This window comes from Chlorocebus sabaeus, chromosome 11, assembly GCF_047675955.1.
Source record: "Chlorocebus sabaeus isolate Y175 chromosome 11, mChlSab1.0.hap1, whole genome shotgun sequence".
Taxonomy (NCBI): Eukaryota; Metazoa; Chordata; class Mammalia; order Primates; family Cercopithecidae; genus Chlorocebus; species Chlorocebus sabaeus.
This window is the reverse complement of record NC_132914.1, coordinates 107,255,027-107,270,425: the sequence shown is the minus strand read 5'-3', so window position 1 is coordinate 107,270,425 and position 15,399 is coordinate 107,255,027. Positions and strand designations below refer to the sequence as shown.

Below are 15,399 nucleotides of genomic sequence, written 5' to 3'. Positions count from 1 at the left end.
ACAAAAAAAATACAAAAATTAGCTGGGCATGGTGGTGCCTGCCTGTAATCCCAGCTACTCAGGAGGCTCAGGCAGGTGGATCATTTGAACTTGGGATGTAGAGACTGCAGTGAGCTGTGATCACACCACTGTACTCCAGGCTGGTTAACAAAGTGAAACCCTGTCTCAAAAAAAAAAAAAAAAAAAGAGAGAAAACTTTAGTAATAATGAATGAAATTAAAATACAGACTCTAGGTTCTTGTCATTATTCTGGTTTACTTACAGGACATAATGGAGGAATAGTAGATGGACATATATCACTTTTCTTCCGTACTATAAGAAACTACTCATTGTGAATTTACCCCAGTCTCATCAATTTCATCAGTAAGGAACTACCGAAGGTCCCACAAAGTAAAATGTACCATTTGCTATCACAGTCTCCATATAGTCTTAAGACTCATACTGAATTAATTAAAAACAAAAATGCTAAATCCAATATTATTCAAATCCCAAGAAAATTGTTACTATGTTTTCTTTCCTTTACCTTTCTTATTTCTGCTGTAGAAAATCCAGATGCTTTGAGCTGCTCATATTCTTTATGCAAAGTTTTAAAGGCTTCCATTAACTCTTCATACTAAAAGAATAAGTTAATAAATTGTAAACTAATAACTAGATCCAGTTGAGTTTTCTTTTTTTTTTTTTTTTGAGACAGACTCTTGCTATGTTACCCAGCCTGGAGTGCAGTGGCACAATCTCGGCTCACTGCAACCTCCGCCTCCCAGGTTCAAGCGATTCTCCTGCCTCAGCCTCCTGAGTGGCTGGGATTACATGCATGTGCCACCACACCTGGCTAATTTTTGTATTTTTAGTAGACACGGGGTTTCACCATGTTAGTCAGGCTGGTCTTGAACTCCTGACTCGTGATCCACTTGCTTTGGCCTCCCAAAGTGCTGGGATTACAGGTGTGAGCCATAGAGTTTTCTTAATCAGGTTATCTATTAACTTACAGCGATAACTTAAGTCATTGTTAGAACACCATTAAAAACACAAAAACACATCCTTATACATTTATATAGGATACAAAAAAGTACATCTCTACCATCTTAACACTAAATACTTCTCTATCTTCATTTCTGGTTACTTTCCTACTTCACACTCTACACTCTAGCTATGTTGATGTCTGAGTCCCTGAACATTCCAAGCTCTCATGTCCAGCTTATACATCTATGACTCCTTCACCCATAACTTAAGCAACTCCTATTCATCCTTCAAGTCTTCACATAGATTCCACTATTCTCAGGGAAGCCTTCTCTGGCTCTTTACCTATCCTATCAGAGTAGATATCATGTACAATTATAACTGACTATTATGATTTCCTGTCTGTCTCCCTCCATCATATAGTAAGAGCCAAGAGGAAAAGAATCATATTCATTGTGTACACCCTTGTATCCCTGGGGCCTAGCACAGTGCATAACCCATGGAGGTGTTTAATACAAAGTAGTTGAATGGGCTAGGTGCGGTGGCTCACACCTGTAATCCTAGCACTTTGGGATACTGAGGCAGATGGATCACTTGAGGTCAGGAGTTCGAGACCAGCCTGGCCAACATGGTGAAACCCCATCTCTACTAAAAATACAAAAAATTAACTGGGCACAGTGGCACACACCTGTAATCCCAGCTACTCAGGAGGCTGAGGCAGGAGATTGCTTGAACCTGGGAAGCGGAGATTGCAGTAAGCCGAGATCGTGCCACTGTACTCCAGCCTGGGTGACAGAGCGAGACTCTGTCTCAAATAAAGAAAAGTAATTGAATGAATGAAAAAAATCCCGTTACCTAAACATTTTTTAAAATAGTCTTTTTGTTGTTGTTGTTTTAGAGACAGGGTCTTACTCTGTCACCCTGGCTGGAGTGCAGTGGTGCGATCACAGCTCATTGCAGCCTCGACCTCCCTGGGCTTAGGTGATCCTACCACCTCAGCTTCCCAAGTAGTTGGGACTACAAGCTTATGTCACCATGCTGGGCTAATTTCTTAAATTTTTTGTAGAGATGCGTTTCACCATGTTGCCCAGACTGGTCTCCAACTCTTGAGCTCAAGCAATCTGCCCGCCTTGGCCTCCCAAAGTGCTAGGATTAAAGGCATGAGACACTATGCCTGGCCAAAAAGTTATTTTGATGGGGAATGACAGGAATAATATTTTTCTTGATTGATCATATCTTACAAATCTATAAATTATTAATTATAAGACTCTTAATTCCAAAAGATAATATGTATTTTTATTAGGATTCCTGAAATGACTGGCTAAATGTGTAAATCATTATACACTGTAAATCATTGTGTGTATATCTCTTTCTCATATATATAATGTATATATATATAGAGAGAGAGAGACAGATACCTGTCGGATATGCTTCAAGAACAAGTATGTCTTTATTACCATTAATTATTTCATTAACTAGCTGAGCATATTTAGCAAAGACTTAATCAGGTCGGGCACTGTGGCTCATGCCTGTAATCCCAACACTTTGGGAGCCAAGTTGGGCAGATCACGAGGTCAGGAGTTCAAGACCAGCCTGGCCAACATAGTGAAACCCCATCTCTACTAAAAATACAAAGATTAGCTGGGTGTGGTGGTGGGCACCTGTAATCCCAGCTACTCGGGAGGCTGAGGCAGGAGAATCGCTTGAACCCAGGAGGCAGAGGTTGCAGTGAGCCAAGATCACACCACTGCACTCCATCCAGCCTGGGCAACAGAGCAAGACTCTGTCTCGGAAAAAAAAAAAAACAACAAAAAAAAGATTTAATCAACTTCCTTTAGATAAATTAATTTTTATCAGATTTATTGATGGTGGGAGCCTAAGAAGGAGAAAGTACACATTTACACTTCTCTATTTCCCACATTGTGTAAAATATTCAAAGGTAAGGACAGGTGGTCTCATTCTGCTGTGCTTCTCCCATGGCATCTACTGTGACATCTGACATAATTATTTGCATAAATACTGTCTTAAGAGATCAATATTGACTCTATTTTGAGTTACTGCCATGTCCACCCAAAATAGCAAAATACATGGATAAAAATAAAAATATTCAGTTGGTTACTGTGATTCAATCCAAATATTGAGCTCACATTAGAAGTGACTACACAAAGTCTGGAAGAAAATAAAGACGGGTAAGACATTACACCTGTCTCTATGAGCCTCAGAATATATTGGGAAAAACAGATTGACAAACTGTTCACAACAATTTGGCACAAATCAGTCTATGTAAGTGCTGTGGAATAAAAGTGTGAAACACTGAACAGAAGCACTTAAAAAAAAAAAAATCAAAGTCCTTTTAAATCTAAGCCTAATTACTTTCTCTCTACTTTCTTTGGCCAGCAATGTACTCAGGGATCTCAGGATCAGAAGCCAGACCAGCCAGAATCCTCAGTACTCAAGAGCTTTAAGACCTTATGCCAGAACCTAATGTTACTCCAAAACTCTGGCGAGAAAGATGCACTGAGATTTCAAACTCCGGAATCTATCTCTACGCTTTGTCTGATTAGGAAGTCCTTTGAGACTGCCAGCCTAGGTTCTTTGCCTGCTTCTTTCCAGGAGCTCACATGTCCCAGTTTGCCTGGGATAGTGTCAATTTAAACCATTTTTCTTGGTGTTTAAATGTTATGATAGTCTGTTTCTCTCTAATTTGGATAAAAAACTATGTAGTCACCTTACTGATGAACAAAGTGCTGTGCAGACTTAACCCAGGATCCTATTTACCCACAACTGCTAAGTAATAAATTATTCTAAAATCCTAGTATCAGGTTTTTTTTTTTTTCTATTCACACAATCCTATCACTAAAACAGTATTTGTGCACAAAAGCCATTATCTTGAGATGTGGCCATAGTTGAACATTAGCTGATACAGTTTTATCTTCTTGTGCCACTTGGAACTATAAAGATAGCAAATGAAAAAAAGAGTAACATGTATTTGAATATGTACACCTTGAAATCCATTACAGTTTCAATGTACCATTTATGTATTGTTTACCTGTTTATTGGTGTCAGCCACAGTTTCATCCTGAAGAAACTCACTTGGTACCTCAAGTTTTATTAAAAAACGAGCTAAATATGCTCTTTTCTTCAGTTCATTAGTCCTCTGAAGAAGCCAGTGGAGCACTGGGTAAATTACAGGTTTACTTCCAATCACCAAACCCTGACGAAAAGTAGTCCTAAGAGAGAAACACACACAAACACACACATACTTAACAGTAAACTTTGAAGAGAGACAGCATTTTCTCAAAAGCTGATTTACAATGTCCAAATTGCTTTCTGCAACTTTTTAAAAAAGATAAACCCAAGGAATTTTATTTTTTTTTGAGACAGGGTCTCACTTTATTGCCCAGGCTGGAGCATAACACAGCTCACCGAAGCCTTAACCTCCTGGCTCAGGTGATCCTCCCACCTTAGCCTCCCAAGTAGCTGGGACTAGAGGCACCAACCACCATGCCCAGCTGATTTTCTGCTGTTGTATTTTTTTGTAGAGACAGCATTTCGCCATGTTGCCCAGGCTGGTCTTGAACTCCTGAGCTCAAGCGATCCTCCCCCCTTGGCCTATCAAAGTGCTAGGATTACAGGTGTGAGCTACCATGCATGGCCCCAAGGCTATTCTAAAGTCAGTCTGTACATTAGTTAGAAAATTAGAAAAATCAGGCCCTCAATATATCATTAGCGTATCCAAGTAAGTTGTGTTTAAGCTGTTTTTATCTAGGATGGCAGATAAAGGATAAAATGGTATAGTGGATTTACCAGACAGCTTGATTAAGGGAAAGAACTGACCCACTTAAGACTTCTGAGTTTGGTTGGTTATAGAAGGTTTAAGATTATTTTGAAACTCAGTGATGTTCTCAGGCCATCAAATGAGGGAAACCAGGTATTACCTAAAAAGATTGACTGCAGTATATGAAGGTTTGGATATTAAAGCATAATTTTAAAAACTCAATACGTGATCAGATTCTTACATGTCTGTGGCATTTCCTGAAGGTTTGTATTTAAGAATACCAAGAAGGCTCAACATTCGTTTGGCTGTCTGCTCTGGCATCTCCTCTCTTAAATCCACAAGTTGCTAACAAAGAAATTGAAAAAAAAATATGTTATTGCTGTATACGTAACAAAGGACAATATTTAAACTCACTGACAAAATTGTTCTGCTAGAGCTTAACAGCACAATGGTCTCTTCATAAAACAGATTAAGGATGGAGGTCCCCAGATTCCAAGTGAGGGTGCACCCAAGTCAGATCAAGATTCATATTAAGAATGTTAAGCTTCAAAAAAAGTATCCAGTGGAATGGACCAGTGTATGAGAGACATGAACTAACTTGCAATACAATAAAACCTTTTGTAAAAGCATTTTCATTCCCTAACCAAACCTATTTATGTCTGGAAGTAGAGAAATAATTTCTAAATAAGGTACTAATAGATAATTTATTTTTGAGCTAGCAGAGAAATGTTATGCATCATTTACTATTACTTTACAGACATGGTAAATAAGGCTCAGAGAGGTTAAATAATTTGCCCAAGACTCACAACTATTTAGAGGCAGAAACTGGCTTTCTGCTACCCATCAAAAAGAAAGAGAAAACTCTTACCTTTGGGTCAATCTCAGCCAAAACATCACTGAGAACTTGTAATAGTTGCATTGGCTCCAAGGAATCAAACGTGATTAAATTATAGTTCTTCCTAAAGGGCTCCTTATTGAGACTGTCCACAATGAATTTAATTTGATCACTCATAATTAGGTCTTATAATTTTAACTAAAAAGTAAAAATAGAAAAAAAAATCCTCAATACTGGTAACAAAAGTCCTGGGTAAAAACCAGAATTAAGTTCACACAACGTAGGCATGAAAAGTATAATTCTGCATGACATACAAAATGCTGTGAAAAGGGTTATTTTGTTGAAAGAAATCCAAGTATAATGGCTTTATTATGAAAACTGCAGTATATACTGTTAATTTTAACATCAAATGCTTTGTACATGCATTTGGTGTAACAGTAATCATCTGAGTTAATGTGGACAAATGAATAATAAATCCCACCTACATTAACATCTTTCCCATGCAGGTGCATAATTTCTACCCAGGAATTAAACATGCTCCTAATTTTTAGGAGCCTGTCTGCAAGCCTAACAGATGTTTCTCCCAAAAAATATTGAGAGATTTTTACTTTAAAATCTATATTTCCAGTTTCTCTTGAAAATCAGATCTGGCAACCGTGGGCCCACATTTGTGTATGCCCACAACCAACTGCAGCTGAATAGAGGCTGCACACTTAAAGTACCCTTCATCCATTTCTGTTATTGGTGTGGCCAGTAGGCATCCACTCTGCCACCCTAGAGTAACTCAGGCCTTCATTTCCTTTGGCCTTCAATGAGGCAACAGCCTCTTGTTCTCTGGTCTCCACCTCTTCCCATTCCAAATCATCTGTAGGCTCCTTATCACACACAAAATACAGCTCAAACTTCTTGGATTTTGAGACTCTTTATGATTTGGCATAACTTATCCCTTTCCAACTTTATTTCCAAATTGTTACCTTTCTACCCCTTCAAAGTTCAGCCTATTGAAACAGTCACTGCTCCTTAGTTTTTCTATCACTCTGCCTTTAGTTAATGTTGCTTTCTCTGCCTAAAATGACTGCTCACCCCTCCTTCATCTCGAGAGGTGCAAACCCCCCAACCATCTTTCAAGCCATGCCCACCAAATGCCAGTTCCCCCAGGAAATCTTTCTCAAGCTATCCTCCAGGTTTTGCAGCAGTGCCAACACCTGTCCTCCATAGCTGACCACACTTAAACTGTGCTTCTCTCCTAGCATGACTTTTGATCTTGTGCTAGTTCTTTAGGTACACATCTTCTCTTCCCTGCTAAACTGTAAATTCCATATCTGTGTCCAATTCCATTTTTGAACATCCACTGTCTAAAATGTTGATTCCTTCCACTAGCTTGAATAAACTTTTTCACAGGCAAAAGGCCAGAAACAACATAAGCCTAAATCTAAAGGAAATCAGGCTGGCAGTGAGAAAGATCATAACTTTTTAAAAAATTGAATATCTGATTTCTTAACTGCTGAAACAGCTTTACCTAGGTAAATGCTTTAACGATTAAGAATAAATTAAAAAATAAATTGCTGCTGGGAGCTGTCACTCATTCCTGTAATCCCAGCACTTTGGGAGGCCGAGGCAGGCGGATCACTTGAGGTCAGGAGTTCGAGGCCAGCCTGGCCAACATGGTGAAATCCAGTCTCTACTAAAAATACAAAAATTAGCCAGTTGTGGTGGCGGGTGCCGGTAGTCCCAGCTACAAGGAGGCTGAGGCAAAAGAATCGCTTGAACCCGGGACGCGGAGGTTGCAGTAAGCCGAGATCGGGCCACTGCATTCCAGCCCAGGGGACAGGGCAAGACTCCGATTCAACAAAAAAAAAAAAAAGGAAAAAAGGATATGATCATTTCTCCACCATGATGAAAAATTATGCACAAATAATTATTATTGCTAAGAAAATAAGTCAAAAGAGGATAGGAAGGATAACCACCAGGGCTTATAATAAATCTGAGGTTTCCTTTAAGCTATAAAAGGAAAACCTTTAAATAAGTTTCTTTTTTAAATCCATATTGGAAGTGCAAGTTTTCCATTGTTTAAAGTATTTTAAGTAAAAGTCCACATCATAATCTTTGCGTGCAGAAATATATATTTCATTTTAAATGATTTAGAAAGTATCTATAGGTCTATTCTTTTTTCCCTCAAAAAAAAAAAAAAAAAAAAGAAAAAAGAAAAAAGAAAAAACTGGATAAACCAGTACAACGTTTCCAGGAAGGCAAAATAAACTAGTTGGGTTCCCCCAAGTCGCCCACCAGCCTGCAAATGGTCACTCAATAAGGACAAAGGTGTACTGAACAGGCAGGCTACCTGTGCCCAGAGGGCTCTGCGCTCTAAAATTAGCAAAAGCAATTACTGTCCCTCTTCTAGCGCGAAGTCGCCGCGCTAATTCCCAAGCACTCACCCACAAACGAGTCGCAGGGGGCGGGGAACAATGAAAACCAGGACGTGCGTGTTCTCTGGCACAATTTGGGACAGAAACCGTGCTGCCCGGGTCCCAGGCTGGCACGAGCGCCGACCCGCAGCCTCCTGGGAGTCCCAGAAATAGCGTCCCCCTCCCCAAGCTCGGGACAGGGGACAGGGGACCCCACTCCCAACCGGGCCTCTAGCGGGGGCTGCCCTGGGCCGCTCGACAGTACACCCCGCCCGGGAGCGGCCTGGATCCGCGCGAATCCCAGCAGGGCCCCGATCCCTTATCCGAGGGCTTAACCGCGACGACCCCTTCCACTTGCGAGGTGCTGCATCGGGATCGAGAGAGGACGGGATTACTCTCCTATTTCGGGGTTCAGGGGAGTTTCCGACCGCGAGTTGGCGAGGTTACCTCAAATCCTCCTCACGAAACCGTTTCCCCACCCCCAAGGAGGCGTCCGGGCTCTAGACGGCTCCTAGAGTCGAGCTCCTTGGCAACGGTTGCTAAGCCGTGGAGTTACGTCACTTCCGGGGAACCGGGCGCGCGCGCGAGCTGAGGGCGGGGCCTGGGTCCGTTAGGGTCTGACAGGCGCTGGGCTTACTTGCAAAGTTGGCCCTTTGGGACTGTTATTCCGACCTAGACGCGCTACAATAACCTTCCCGAAAGTCCTGTACTTCGCAGTTTACAAAATACTGTCTGCATGATTAACCTATGTTAAATGCGTGTGCTGTTTCATTCATTCATTCATTTATTCATTCATGCATGCATTCATGCACCAAACGTAGGTGATGATTTTTGTTTGTTTTTGAGGCAGGGCTGGGTGGTAGAGGGGTTGGGATGAGCAAGCATTTGGCCTATGCTTCAAATTTAGGTTTTTGACATAAGAATCTCCAAATTAGGTTATGCATAGGAACAATTGTAGTGAGGCTCTGGCAGGATTAAAAGAAGACACATTCATCATAGAGATTTCAGCTTCTGTGTCACATTACTGGGCCACATTACCTGAACTGGGAATTAATTTTTTTTTAACCCAGTACGTTTTGAATATGCTGAGAGCCTGAAAGGGGGTGCAGGAGAACTAAGTGTCCTAAGGTTTCTTTGGCTTCTGAGTGGGCTCTCTTTAGGTGCCTGCAGAAATAAATTCAATCCTTGTGGTCTTCATGGAGTTCACATCCCGTGCAGGAGGCAGGGAGATCTTTGTGCCCAGTCACTGATGAGGTCTAAAAGTCTACTGGAATTTGCACTAGCGGGTTTGTGGGAGACTTTAGTTGGCAAATAGTATTTTGAACCAATCCCTATTAGACTAGAGACCACGATACTTTGTGATATCAGCTGGCAACGAAAGAAAGAGAAGGAAACAAAAATCAAATTATTGATACCTTGAAAACTTAGTTGCCTGCTCAAACAGCATAGGAGAAACCAACTATAGCTTTAGCATCAGACCTACCGCAACAAAAAATAACAGATTACGTATTAGGCATTTCCTATATGCCCTGTACTGTACGTGCTGCTGGGAATGCAGAAAAGCAGGACATACCTGGCCCCTGCCCTCATGGAGCTGACAGTCTAGTGCTGGCAGAGATTATTAAAGGGGCAACACCAATACAACTGAGATAAATTCTGTAACAAGAGAAGCCAATGATTAGGAGCCCAGATTAAGGGCCTCAAGTTTATTTGAGGAGGGAGGTGCCAAAGGGGCCATACCATCAGGAAAGCTTCTGTCAAATGGAGTGATGTTTAAGGATCAGTAAAAATTAGGCCTGGCACTGTGGCTCACACCTGTAATCACAGCACTTTGAGAGGCCAAGGCAACAAGATAACTTTGAGCCCAGGAGTTCAGGACCCGCCTGGGTAACAGAGCAAGACCCTTTCTCTACAAAAAATTAAAAGTAAAAATTGGCCTGGAGTGGTACCACTGCACTCCAGGCTGGGCAACAGAGTGAGACCCCCATCTCTTAAAAAAGATCAGTAAAAATTAGCCAAACAGGAAAAGGGAGAGTGCTTTGGGCAGGGGCAACACAACATTCCAAGAACAGTCCCATTGTTGGCTGCCCTCTGACTGTTGAAATATCAAGGGTAGGTACCCTGCAGGGCTCTTGGAGAGAAACTAAAACTGGCCCCACCCCACAGAATGCTCACAACCAATTAGGGGAGGCAACACTTAAAACCTCAAAAAATTAAGTAACTTATGTAATCCTGAGAGAAACAATACAAGATTTGTAGAAGGGGTTATATAATTCATTGATCCTGGTGGGTGTGTTAGGAGACATCCCTGGCTACCTGGGTTTGAATTCTGTATCTGCCATTGTGTACCCTCTCTTCATCTTGCTAACCTTCCTCATCTGTAAAACATGGCTATAATAAAACCCTCCTCAATAAGGTTGACATGAGGATTAAGTGAGTTGATATGGGTAAAGTGATTAGAACAGTGCCCAACATTGGGAAGCACTGAAGACATTTATGTTTTTTCTTTTTTAAAAAATGAGTCTGTACATACTGGCTCAAGCCTGTAATCTCAGCACTCTGCGAGGCTGAGGTGGGAGGATAGTTTGAGCCCAGGAGTTCAAGTCCAGCCTGAGCAACATAGTGAGACCCCGTCTTAAAAAAAAAAAAAAAGAAAGAAAGAAAGAAAGAAAGAAAGAAAGAAAAAAAAAAAACAAAAAGAAGAAGTAAACATTTTGTTAAATAAAAATTTTAAAATAAGATGGTTTGCCAGACACGATGGCTCATGCCTGTAATCCCAGCACTTTGGGAGGCTGAAATGGGCCGATCACTCCAATCAGGAGTTCAGGACCAGCCTGGCCAACATGGTGAAATTTCATCTCTATTAAAAATACAAAAATTAGCTGGACGTGGTGGCGCATGCCTGTAATCCCAGTTATTTGGGAGGCTGAGGCAGGAGAATCACTTGAACTTGGGAGGCAGAGGTTGCAGTGAGCCAAGATCATGTCATTGCACTCCAGTCTGGGCAACAGAGTGAGACTCTGTCTCAAAAAAAAAAAAAAAAAAAAAAGAAAAGATGGGTTAGATTTGCACCTTCTATAGGGTTTATGGGTATAGGCTATAGAAATCCTAGATAGGAGTGGTTTATCTAATAGTTTTTAGTTCCTCCTCTCTCTGTTGCCACTGGTCTACAAACACTATACCTTTCAGTTATGAGACTGCAATCCCGTCTAAATTCAAATAAGCAAGAGGATCCACTCTTTGGACTAAAACTTGAATAGATTTTATGCTTAATATGGTTGCTCTGGAACACAGGGAAGAACTTGAAGCCAGTCAGCATGCTTCCTGAAATCTGTATATTGAAAAATTTATGTTCCAACTTACAGTAAAAAAGAGACCTGCATATATTGGGTCCCCAGGCCAAAGGAAGATTAGCTACCACTCCCTGATTCTGTGTGTGTGTGTGTGTGTGTGTGTGTGTGTGTGTGTGTGTGTGTTGGGAGATGGAGTCTCACTCTGTCGCCCAGGCTGGAGTGCAGTGGTGCGATCTCAGCTCACTGCAGCCTCCACCTCCTGGGCTCAAGCAATTCTCCTGTCTCAGCCTCCCAAAGTGATTGGATTACAGGTGTGAGCCACTGCACCCAGCCCCCTGATTCATTTAAGATAAAACCTTGGGTGGATTCATTGAAGGGTCTAAGAGGGAATTCTCAGCAACAATTTCACAACAACAGAGGCATTGCTGATCTCCTCCCAACTGAGCCACCCATGAAGTCTTTTTTTTTCCCTCCTTAGATGCTATGTTGAGTCTTCTCTGTAAGCTCCCAACAATGCCTTTTGGCTGAACTATATTTGACATTTTTAATAGAGGGCAGGAAGTTCTAGCCATATGTGACAGCTTTTCTGAAAGCTTCCCACTCCTTCCTCACTCTCTTTTTGACACAGCGCTATTAAGATATAATTCACATACATACAATTCACTCATTTAAAGTGTACAATTCAAGCTGGGCATGGTGGTTCATGCCTGTAATCCCAGTACTTTGGGAGTCCAAGGTGGGTGGATCACCTGAGGCCAGGAGTCCAAGACCAGCCTGGTCAATATGATGAAATTCCTTCTCTACTAAAAATACCAAAAAAAATAAAATAAAATTAGCCAGACATGGTGGTGGGCACCTGTAATCCCAGCTACTCAAGAAGCTGAGACAGGAGAATCACTTGAGCCCAGGAGGCAGAGATTGCAGTGAGCCAAGATCACGTCACTGCACTCAAACCTGGGAGACAGAGCGAGACTCCGTCTGAAAAAAAAAAAAAGTGTACAATTCAATGGCTTTTAGCATATTCATAAAGTTGTGCAACCATCACCACTATCTAATCCCAGAACATTTTTATTACACCAAAAAGAAACCCTGTACCCTTCAGCTATCACCCTCACAATGAAAAGCTCCCCATTTCACGGCCCTAGGCAACCACTAATTTACTTTCCATCTCTATGGATTGGCCTTTTCTGGACATTTCATATAAATGAAATCATACAAAATGTGGTCTTTTGTGTCTGGCTTCTTTTGCTTAGTATAATGTTTTTAAGGTTCATCCATGTAGTGACATGGATCAATACATCATTCCCGGTTTTTGTTGTTGTTGTTGTTGTTGTTGTTGTTGTCGTCATTTAAGATGGAGTCTCCCTCTGTCTCCCAGGCTGGAGTGCAGTAGCACGATTGTGGCTCACCGCAACCACTGCCTCCTGGGTTTAAGCCTCCTGAGTTCAAGTGATTCTCCTGCCTCAGCCTCCTGAGTAACTGGAACTACAGGTGTGCGCCACCACAACTGGCTAATTTTTTGTATTTTTAGTACAGACAGGGTTTTGCCATGTTGACCAGGCTGGTCTTGAACTCCTAGCTTCACATGATCTGTCCACCTCTGCCTCCCAAAGTGCTGGGATTACAGGTGTGAGCCACCATGCCTGGCCCATCATTCCCTTTTATTGCCAAATAATTCCATTCTATGGATAGACCACATTTTGTTTATGCATTTTCTATTCCTGGACATTTGAGTTGGTTCCACTTTTTTGCTACTATGAATAATGCTGCTATGAACATTTGTATACACACTTTCGCCCCCTTATGAATAAGGATTCCATTGCCTAGGTTGGGTGAGCAGGATATATACATCAGCAGGACTGCAGAAAGGATTCATTCTTACAGTGTCTCTTCCTTTCGATTTTTGTTAATTTTTGGCTTGTTGGGTACCTATGGTTGTAGATTACAGGACCCAAGATGTGGAGGCTTTAGTAGTTTTTGGTTATAATGTAACAGACCTGTTACTGAAACCTACTCATCCCTTGCTACCAAAGCACTAGAATCCCCAATCTGTTTCTCACCAGAAGCCCTCTGATAACAAGATGCCGCTTGCATGGATGGGCTTCAAATGTTCACCATCTTCCAGTGGAGGAGAGGGTGAGGCGAGGTGAGGAGGAGGTGAGAAAAACTTGAAGCTGCCCCTTCTTATCTCCTTATTTAACTGTGTAGATAATAAGGAGTATCCACAGTTTCGAACCTTTGGTCCGATTATTCAGAGGGGGGAAATTACTCCTGATAAAGTGTATTTTTCAAGCCTCAGTTTAGTTATAAGATAAAAAATAAAGAGAAGAGGATTTATCTCATGTAATTATGAAGTTGTTCTGAGGTGAGCAGGCCTATGCAAACCTACTCCCAAGGTCTGAGGAAGCTGAGAAGTGAAAAAAAGAGGCTGACAAATCCAGCTTCTTAGAAAGAGACATTTAGCCTGGGCACAGTGGCTCATGCCCATAATCCCAGCACTTTAGGAGGCCAAGGCGGGAGGATCACTTGAGGTCAGGAGTTCAAGACCAGCCTGGCCCACATGGTAAAACCTTGTCTCTCCAAAAAAAAAAAAAAATACAAAAATTAGCTGGGTATGGTGGCAGATGCCTGTAATCCCAGTTACTTGGGAGGCTGAGGCACGAGAATTGCCTGAATCCAGGAGATAGCAGTGAGCCGAGATCATACCGCTGCACTCCAGCCTGGGTGACAGAGCAAGACTCCATCAAAAAAGAAAAAAGAGAGAGAGAGAGACATTTAATAGGGACTTAAGAACAGAAGCCATGTCTGTGTCTCAGGTGACAGCAAGACAAGATGGTGGGTCCCAGAATCATCACCTCCCAGACCCAGAACTTATATATCACAGGGAAAGGGTATAGGTGCTTTAGAAGGGATGTATAGGATACATGCTTAAGGGTAGGATTTATGATAAGTATGATAACATCAAGGTTGCTTTGACATAAGGGAAAGATTTACAGTGAGTATGTGCTCTTGAACGAGGAACAATAGATAAACAGTAGATAGACTTGGAATCTTAGTGACCTTCCTGGAACTGAGGTTAATTAGAAATCAACATGGTGGATTAGCATCCAAGATGGAGTTGCTTTGGCTGCCACAGAAATCTAAGGATGTTACTACCTTCAGGTACGGCTTGACCTAGGAGCTCAATTATATCATCTGGATATTCTTTCTCCCTCCATCTCTGTCTCTCACCCCTCCTTTTTCTGAATGAGCTGCTAGTAGCCATAGGCTTATGTTCTACCAGCCTAGCAGTCCCCATAAAAGTAGAACCTAGGCCAGGTGCAGTGTAGCTCGCCCCTGAATTCCAGCACTTTGGGAAGCTGAGGTGGGAGGATGCTTGTGTCTAGGAGTTTGAGACCAGTCTGGCCAACACAGCATGACCCCATCTATACGAAAAAATTTTTTTAATTAGCTGAGCATGGTGGGGCAAACCTGTGGTCCCACCTACTCAGGAAGCTGAGGTGGGAGGATCACCTGAGCCCAGGAGGTCCAGGCAGGAGTGAACCATGATCACTTCTCTGCACTCCAACCTGGGTGACAGAATGAGATCCCTTCTCAAATAAAAAACAAAAGAAAGAAAAAGAAAAAGGCAGAACTTTTAATCCAATAGTTCCAGCAAATTTCCAGGGCCCACTCTCATTGGTCTGAAGTGTGTCAGACCCTTCCTAAGCCAAAGGAAGTGCTGGATCCTCTTATCAGAGATAGAGATGCTATGCAAACCAGACCAGTAGATTTCCACACAGGTGGTCAGGGAAGGCTGGTAAATCTGGAAAGCGGCATAACAAAAACCAGAAGAGGAAGGAATGAGCCTGCACTAATGGCAGAGAGCATCTGTATCAATGAGAAGCTTCTCCCTGATTTCCTTCCATGAATTATCTTTCTTCAATGTGGTCTTCCATTGTGGGCCGAACGAGGTCTTGGGATGACAGCAGACCCCTCCGGATCCCCCACAAACATCTGATGATGGCCATGAATAAAATGTCTCCAACCCCTTCTCATTTCAGAACTTCCAAACAAGAACTTTCCTGTGCAGAGTACAGGGAAGCCAAGCCAATTTTCTGTTTTTGGTATTAAATTTAGACCTTTCATCCT

The 15,399-nt window shown here is 41.9% G+C and overlaps 1 protein-coding gene across 9 annotated transcripts in view; it reads right to left on the bottom strand.

The window, feature by feature from the left end:
- The window catches only part of IFT81 (intraflagellar transport 81), an 88,896-nt gene extending 80,372 nt beyond the window's left edge, over nt 1-8,524 (bottom strand). For 3 of the 9 annotated variants that reach the window (XM_073021090.1, XM_008004676.3, XM_008004680.3), the window contains exons 1-5: nt 8,423-8,524; nt 5,604-5,768; nt 4,977-5,080; nt 4,007-4,187; nt 524-613 (exon numbers count right to left, since the gene is read on the bottom strand). In XM_073021090.1, coding sequence (XP_072877191.1) covers nt 524-613; nt 4,007-4,187; nt 4,977-5,080; nt 5,604-5,747 — 519 coding nt within the window. In that variant the 5' untranslated portion in view covers nt 5,748-5,768; nt 8,423-8,524. Of the gene's footprint in view, nt 1-523; nt 614-4,006; nt 4,188-4,976; nt 5,081-5,603; nt 5,769-8,005 lie in introns of all 9 variants that reach the window. The other 6 variants (XM_008004677.3, XM_037996549.2, XM_073021092.1 and 3 more) reach the window with 4 other exon arrangements.
- Between the last annotated feature and the right edge of the window lie 6,875 nt (nt 8,525-15,399).